The sequence below is a fragment of the Nematocida homosporus genome (assembly GCF_024244095.1).
Source record: "Nematocida homosporus strain JUm1504 chromosome Unknown 4365, whole genome shotgun sequence".
Taxonomy (NCBI): Eukaryota; Fungi; Microsporidia; genus Nematocida; species Nematocida homosporus.
The window spans coordinates 1-8,786 of NW_026250606.1; the positions used below are offsets into that span (position 1 = coordinate 1).

Genomic DNA, 8,786 nt, shown 5'->3' on the forward strand with positions numbered 1-8,786 from the left:
AAAATCAAAATTTTAGTAGTTCAGTTAATATTTATGATACTTTAACTTACATTAAGCTGATTATGAAAATAACAGCCCAACTTTTTCAAAACGCAGGTACATCTGATGCCATGCGTGGATTCTTAGAAGGACATTTTCCAACGGCTATCAAAAAAATCCTTATCTACTCCCCGGCTTTTTCTCCTCCTATTCTCGCTCATACTTTTGCGGCTATCGCTGATTACGTCCATGCTGAACCGGCTAATCTTCCTTTTGTTATTGAAGCTGGCTTATTCGATGGGTTTGTCCAGGTAATGAAGAGAGAACTACCTCCAGCAGCTGACTTTCTTCAGGAAATGCCGGCTTTGATCGAAGCTTTTCTTCTTTCTCCTGATTTACTGATAAGAGTTAAAGAAGAACAAATTTTAGATAAGATTTTCTATTGTTTTGAAATGGTCAATCTTTGTGATACAATTACGGCCTATGATATTTCATCTACTTACGGTATGTTCTTGGAAAAAACAGCTAGACACCATCCGGCTAGTGTTCCTACTATTCGGGCTAATATGCTACGTACTTTAGATAGTATTGCTCGTGATATTCCCAATACACCTTCTGATCTCATGCAAGCTCTACTTGAAAACCTCTTCCGAATGATCTCCTGTTCAGTTATCTACAATCCAGGTACAACTCATTTCTTACTTGGCCCGGACTTACTCTTATCTTTAACTCAAATCTTAGGGGCAGTTGATGCACCAGCTGATTCAGAACTCTATGCCATCAGTATGGAGATTCTGCGGACTTTAGCGGCTGAACCACAAATTGGGGCTATTAGTCTTCTACTTAGTCGGGTTAAAGAAGCTTTAGGACGTAATGAGCCTAAAGTAGCCCAACGTTTACTTGTCTTAGTTAATAGTATGCTTTTTGCCGGGACTTCAGCCCATCCTCTTTCCTTATCTGAAGTAGTTTGTACGTTAAATACGATTCAACAAGTCTTCCGTTCTCTTCAAGCCGGAGTTGGTCCAAGTACTACTACTAATGATTCTTTATTTGCTTTACAGTATGCCTTAGGTCTTGGTCTTCTTCGTTCGGAAGCAGCTACTCTACCACCAAGTGCTCATGCGCGGGGTCCTGAGCATCGGAGTCGGTCGGAATGGGGGACTTTACCCGAACTAGTCAGTACAGTTCTACCCCAGGCGATTGATAATCTTAAATGGGCCTTGCAAACCAACCGATCACTAAGTGCGCATCTTCAAGCACTTAAGAACTACTTTGAACAGGCTAAATCATGTCCTGGTATACAATCTTTAGCCTTATCTAGTTTAAGTATTTTTAATGATTTTTGGTTTAAGATAAGCTCAGCTAATCAAAACAAACATGCCGGTCGATTAGCTAATGTCCTCCAAATGATCCAAGCTAGTGTTCCAGCTACTTTTAGACAAGTAAATCCAGCCAGTTCTGAACTAGGCCAGATTGAAGACTTCCTTGTCCAGATCATTAGTCAACTAGTGGAGTACTTAGATGCAGAAGGAGCAAGTGATGTTTTACTAGTGATTTGTGCCGTATTAGAAAGGGATGAAGCCCATCCTAGACATTATGATAAGTGTTATGATATATATATACGTTTACTAGAGTCACCAAAAGCAGATGCTGCTAAGAGTTTCCCTGGTTTGTTATCTTTAGTCTTTCAAGATAAGAAAGAGATAGAAAGACATTTTAAATCTGGTCATTACTTAATGTTACAACAAGCCTTATCAGAAGAGACATGTATTCTTGAGTGTATGCGGGCAAAACTACCCGATCTTATCAAAGAATCCTTATCTAGTTCCAATCCTGATTTTATTTTACTAACTGCCACTACTTTATACTTTGCTAGTGCTCTAGATGATTTACAAGGCACTTACTACACTCGCCGTTTAGTAGCTGATATTGATTTTTCCAAAACTACTCCCGTATCTCCTTCTCCCTCTTCACCTACTATTTCATCACCCAACCCCAATCAATCTACTACTTCATCACCAAATCAAAATCAAAATCAAACTAGTCAATCTAATCAATTTAGTCAATCTTCACCAAATCAAAATCAAAACTTTAATGCTTACTGCCATCTCTTAGAGGCTCAAAGTACTCTTGTTCATAGCGTCTTACGTGCCCATACGGAAGGATCCGTCTCCTTAACCGTATCTAATCTTTCTCCCTTTTTAGATACACTTTTTGCTGTGGCTCCTCTGGCTCCTAATCGTCGGGAACTAGCTATGCTTATTGATCTTATTCTTCGTCGGGCTTTAGCCACTCCTATCTCTACAGCTGATTTACTTATCAGTCATGTGAGGACTTATGGACTTTGCCGGAAATATCGTGATAAGACTCCAGCTGGATTTGCTCAAATCCTCAGTCCTATTGCTACTTACTCCCCAACAGTCGCTCTTTCCTTTGCGGCAGCTACTGTTGAACAAACTCCCAGTGGAACTCTTATCTTTAAACCCCCTGAGAATCCCCCTAGATCACCCCAATCTTTTGCCCAACCTAATCAACTCACTCCCTGTCCCTTATCTCTTTTCCGAGATATTTTCTTATCTTCAGCAAAACCAAAACCTCCCATGGAAGCGGCTATTCGGGCCCATGCTCTTTGCCAAATCTTAACTGCTCTACCCCATGTTCTTTCTTCCCTTACTGATCCCCAAGATATGGCCTTATCTGAGTTTTTTATTTCCCAATATGGTAAGTCTCAAGCACAAGACCCACCTCTAGCCCATTTAACTAGTCGTTTAATTACTTTACTTATTGCTTCTGCTCATTCCCATCAAAAATCACAAATCTTATCTCAATTATCTAAATCTCTAGATACTAATCCAGCCCCAGCAGCTAATCTTCTTCTTCAAACTCTCCAGGCCAGATCTACTCGATCTACCTTTGAAGAGACTCTTTCCTCCATCTCCTCACTCCTCCCTACTCTTATCAAAACAGTCGCTCTTCTTCCTGACTCCCCTGACCTTCCCCCAGTCGCCCGTCTTCTGGAGTACCTCACCCGGGTCTTAGCCCTCGGTCCCGCCCAGGGCGTCTTTGAAGAACCCGCTGAAGAGGCCGAAGAGGAAGAAGAAGGATACATGGAAGACTTTGATACGGATGAAACCATGGATAGTGATCAAACGGCTTATGATTCAACTGAAGATCTAGGTGGTGAAGATTCTTTTGCCTCCGACTCACCCGGATACTCTTCTGGAACAGCCACTGACTCCTTCCCCGTCCAAATGGAAGCTGAAGCCATCGATCCCAGTGCAGCTGAGTTCTTAAGAGGTCTTAGTCATGGAACACGTTTAGTCCTAGGAGATACTGAGTTCTACTGTGAAACAGCCGAAATCTTTAAGGAAGCTTTAATTCATCGTCTTATCCAGATCCTTCCTAAAACAACTGAATCACCTCCCTCTCTAATCAGTACTAGTCCTCCAGATCAAAATTCCGATCTCCTGGAAGATGAAGATACGAGTGGAGGCAGTAGAGGTCGAGGCAGCAGAACAAGAGGAGGAGAAGGAAGAGAAGGAAGAGGAGATACTCATTATACTGAGATGGACTCGTACGATTCACTTTCAGCTAGTCAGTCTCATGAGTCTTTTGCTTCTGATGAAGAGTTCCTAGTGGGGGCTGAAGATGGCGAAGTCCCTGGTTTAGATGCTGAAGTCCTGAATGGTCTACCGGAAGAGATACTTAGAGATACAGTTGAACATTTTTATCAGGAGAGGATAGCTAGTAGTTCTGTTTATCGTCCGATTAGTTTAGTTTTCTTAGATTCATTACGTGATGACGTCAGACTTATCTTTGAAGAGGAAGAAGCAGCTTACTTTGCGGCCTTTGCTGAAGCAGCTCCTAGTAGTAGTAGTATGGCCTTAGTTGAGCCGGAAGTAAGTTCAGCGGCTGTTCGGGAAGGACCTTTACTGGTGGAGACGGGTCAGATTGAGGAGTTAGTAGATGCAGTAGTGAGTGTGAATGGTCCTCGACGGTTACTTTATGATTGTTTATGGAATATAGGGATTAACGGTCGGAGTAGACGGGATATTATGTGCAGTTTAATGCGGGTAGTGCAGAGTGGGCGGGTGAAGAAGGGATTTGATGCGGCGGCTTATTTATGTGGACGGACGGAAGAGTTTGCATTGTTATTTAGGGAACGATCTTTGTTAGAGGAAGTATTTTTAGCGGTTAACAAAAGGAGTGCGAGTGAATCGATTAAGTTATTATCATTATTAGGTCCTTGTTTTAGTTTAAGTAATAATTTTGATTTTTATTGTTCTGATGATGGGAGTATTACCGGATTAGGTAATAATTTTGAAAAAGAAAAACAAAACAATAATTTTGAAAAAAAAGATAAGGTAGAAAAATTAAGAAAATATTATCGGTCGCATGAAGGTTTAAAAGTAGCCTTACCTAATTATATGAAAGTCTTTGAGTTTGAAGTGCCTGATGATGTATTTGAAGGTATTCTAGCCTTTACCAAAGCATCAGGAGTTGTCTGGTATGCAGAGTACTTGGCGTATCTTTTGCAACGAGCTAGTGAGATTCTTATTGGGTTGAGTCAAGTACCTGTCTTTAGTACGACTGATTACCAGAAAGAACTGACTCGATTAGTAAGAGTCCTTCTACTGGCGGCTAGTATGGATGAGAGTGAAGAAGTGCGTAGGAAGTTACGAGAAGGTTTAGAAGTCTTGGAGAGACATGAATTTTGGCGGACTTACTTTAAAGATGTTTTGCCTTTAGAAAGGGAGCCGCGGCATTTTACTTCGGTCTTACCTTTGTTTAAGGCTTTTGTTTTGACTTTTTGTCCGTTATCTAGTGTAGAAGGATCTTATCTGGGATCAAATGGGTTTTTTATGGAGATTATTGAAAAGGAGAAAGACTTACTTAATGCCTTTATCTCTTTACAACCCAACTTACTTTTTGAAGCATTTAAAGGTCTACCTAGTTCAGTACTTGATTTTGATAACAAACGGGTTTTTTTCTATAAACTAATCAAAAGTTCTGATAGTGCTCGACCTGAAGTACCTCTTACCGTTGATAGGAATCATGTTTTTGAAGATTCATTTCATGGTTTGATGCGTTTACGTGGGGAAGAGATAAGAGATGCCCGGTTTAATATCAAGTTTGCCGGGGAAAGGGGAGTAGATGCGGGTGGTCTGACTAGAGAATGGTTTGGAGAACTCTCCCGGGAAATGTTCAATCCTGGCTATGCCTTATTTGATGCGATTGGTCTGGCTTATCAGCCGAGTCCTAATTCACACGTTAATCCGGAACATTTGCTTTACTTCAAGTTTATTGGCCGGGTACTAGGTAAGGCCGTTCATGATGGAGCTACTTTAGATTGTCACTTTACTCGGGCTGTTTATAAACGACTGCTAGGTCGACCGGTGACTCTTTCTGATATTGAAGCGGTTGATCCGGCTTTTCATCGGTCTTTAACCTGGATACTTAACAATGAGATAGATGGAGTACTTGATTTAACCTTTGCTATGGAGCACGAACGGTTTGGAGCGACTGAGATAGTTGATTTAAAGCCTAATGGTAAGGATATAGCTGTAACTGATGCGAATAAGCAGGAATATGTTGATTTAACTTGTGCTTTTAAACTATCTTTACTGATTGATAAGCAATTAGCTGCCTTATCAACGGGTTTCTTTGAGATTTTACCGGCGGAAAGAGTGCGGATGTTTAATGAGCGGGAATTAGAGTTACTGATTAGTGGATTACCGGAGATAGATGTGGATGACTGGCGGAACAATACGTTATATGCCGGGTATACTTCTTCTTCACAGGTAGTACGTTGGTTTTGGCGGGCAGTACGTGATTTTAGTGTGCAGGAAAGGGCTAAGTTGTTGCAATTCTGTACGGGATCTTCTAAGTTGCCGTTAGAAGGGTTTGCGGGACTGAAAGGTCAGAATGGCAATCAGAGATTTCAAATTTATCGGGCGCCGGGTGGAGATAGTCGTTTACCTACGGCGCATACGTGTTTTAACCAATTGGACTTACCTGAGTATACGAGTTATGAGGAGTTACTGAAGCGCATGCGAGTGGCTATTCAAGAAGGAGCCAGTGGGTTTTGGTTTGCCTAGTTTACAGTTGCTTTGGGTTAGTATTGAGTTGGTTTGGTATTGAGTTGATCTTATCTAAACTTGTTGAATAAATGCGCAATTTGATTATATTATGATTTGATTTGTTATGTTATGATTTGTTATGTTTTGATTTGAGTTAAGTTAAGTTAAGTTAAGTATGTTTATTTGCTGGTGGTATTAATTTAGTATTAAGTTGATATTAAGTTAGTATTAGGTTAGTATTATGGTGGTATTATGTTGATATTAAATTGATATTAGGTTGAGGTGTGACTACTTAATGGTGAGATTACTTAATGGTGATGCTACTTAATGGTGATGCTACTTAACTTGAGGGTGAATAAAGTTGGTTTGGGTTGACTAGTGTGGTGTGGTTGTACTTTGAATAATGTTGCTTTAGCCGGAACCATAGTTGACGTATATTGCTGGGCTGCCGGCTATTTGTATACAACCATGTAATGATAACTCGTTTTTGGTTCGAATGTCGTGCTGGGCGATTTTGGTGCTTCTGGAAAATCCAACTAGATTAGATGCTAGCGTGTTGGTTACGGTTAGCAAAGCGGTAGGGATCTGCTCAAGTGAAAGTAATGCAATTTTGGTCATTTTTATATCATCTTCAGTCATGGTTGAATTGGTGTCTTTTAAAATGCTAAAGCGATCGGTAATGTCTTTTATATCTACTAAATTGCCTTTGAATCGAACCTTGTAGAACATAGCAAGGCCGGTGGGTTTAGTAAGTCTGTCCATTAGTTCAATACCCTTTTGGCCGGTTGGGCTGTTCAGGTCTCTCAAAAACTCAAGTGGTGCAAGCTCGAATAGATGATAGATGTCCCGTATTTGCTCGTCGGTTAAGTCACTGATTTGGCCGGTATATGCACTATTGATAGTATTAAGCGCAATCATTTGGAGGGTATAAAACCTGTGGATAAATTGTAGTATTATAGTTAGTGTATGGTCGTAGGTGGGCAGTGGATGGCCGGCTAAATCGTCAAATAGTAAGTCAATGACATTTTGGGCTTCGGGAGTTGAAAGCTGTAGGTAGGCCTCTTTAATCATACTGCCACAGGCCGTTAGGTCTAGTTCGATTGGAAGCATAATATTTACAATCTCGCTGCGGAATTGTAGAGTGTGAAACTTGTCTTCTTTCTCTATAACATCGAATGTTTTGAGGTTTTTGAGACTGTTAATAGTTTCTTGTCTGCTTGTTATTGGTTGGCTGCGTATAGATTTTATTATGGCGATATCGCTGTTGAATTGCTGGGCAATTTCGTTCAGGTTTTGGGTGAGTTGGTGGGTTTGTTCTTGAATTGTATCGAAGGCTTCGATGAATTCCGTCCACTTATTTTCAGTGGAATTCCAAGCTACTGGACATTTTCTCAGAGCGCGAGATAGTTGGTATAGGTCTTTTTGGTTATGCATTGGTGTGGTTAGTGCCGCGGCAAGACAATCTTTGAATGCAGATTTTGGAGGTGTTGGTTTAGGTGGATTAGAAGATGCTTGAGAAGATCTTTTGGATGGCTGAGTCGCCTTCAAGTTCTTAGATGGTGGAGTCTTGGTGTCTTTCTGGCTGTATTCATTGTTTAGATTATTGTCATTATTCATGTCTTTGATACTATCCATATTCTTGGTGTTCTGCAGCTTGGCTAGTGGATTGGGAACAAAATAGGACATTGCTGACAATTTATCTGAGTATAACCATGAGAAAAATAGGCCAACCAATCCTCCCATTAGAACAAATAATACTTTGCCGAAATCCATACTTGCATTTTGCTGCTTGCTTATATAGTCCCCATCAATTCCTACCATCATTTTGGTCGTTTCGATTTGGGTTTGTCGTGGCAAGTATTGGGAGGGAGTATTGTGGAATTCCAAAAACAACTTGCCGGCTCAAATATACTCTTCAATAACTATATACCAACCATATCTGGGCTGTTAATACAATCTCCACTTTAAAATGGGTTATATACCGAGGCAATGTTCTTTATTATTTGTCAGACTTTCTCTTATCGCAAAAAAGGTCATCAAAATGAATTGATGTAGTTATACCATACAGCCACTATCCATTTCCCATACACTCAGACTAATCATTAGTAAGCTGCTCACTACTTGCTACTAAACCAATGCCAACCGAATACCAATCCAATTGGGTTGTATATCTAGCTACATTTCAGTACGAAGTCATCCTATCTCAATAAAACCATATTTATTCAATAAAAGACATCGATACTCGTCTCAAGAAATGCCTTTAATTGGGTTAGTATGGGCTAATGAACCATACTCATCCCAAGGACATTGCAATTAGATGTCCCTATTTCAGAATATAAAGATGGCCCGGATTTGGGAAGCATTCAAGTTGTCGTATGACATAAGACAACAAGTAGGATTGGTTATACAATACTAACCCAATACTAACTCATTCTAATGGGTAATACTTCGAGGTTATAATTTTGGCCCTCTAATGACCTTTTAGTTTCGAAGTACTAACTCAACCCAATCCAATCCAATACTATCCCAATTAGCTCTTTATTAATCCTTTGGTCTATACGCCTGAGAAGCCTAATCATATGCTGATCTTGGGTTAATTTAGGTTAATTTGAGCTATTATGAGCCGAATTATTTCAATTTTCCAGAAAAATATTATTACCATATTAGGTAATTTTAGGGTCGATTTGGCTAATTAGAATTCCAATTTCTGGCTCCAAAACTATAAAT

The 8,786-nt window shown here is 40.1% G+C and overlaps 2 protein-coding genes across 2 annotated transcripts; one reads left to right on the plus strand and one right to left on the minus strand.

The window, feature by feature from the left end:
• On the plus strand, window positions 1-6,077 carry NEHOM01_2404 (E3 ubiquitin-protein ligase HUWE1; the record flags this gene model as incomplete). The annotated part of the gene is made up of 1 exon (XM_051491280.1): window positions 1-6,077. A coding segment is annotated over one exon (6,077 nt), but the record flags the coding sequence as incomplete, so codon positions are not given.
• Window positions 6,078-6,470: 393 nt separating this feature from the next.
• On the minus strand, window positions 6,471-7,883 carry NEHOM01_2405 (uncharacterized protein; the record flags this gene model as incomplete). Its single annotated transcript, XM_051491281.1, has 1 exon — window positions 6,471-7,883. One exon carries the CDS (start codon window positions 7,881-7,883, stop codon window positions 6,471-6,473), a length of 1,413 nt encoding a protein of 470 aa, XP_051347241.1.
• Between the last annotated feature and the right edge of the window lie 903 nt (window positions 7,884-8,786).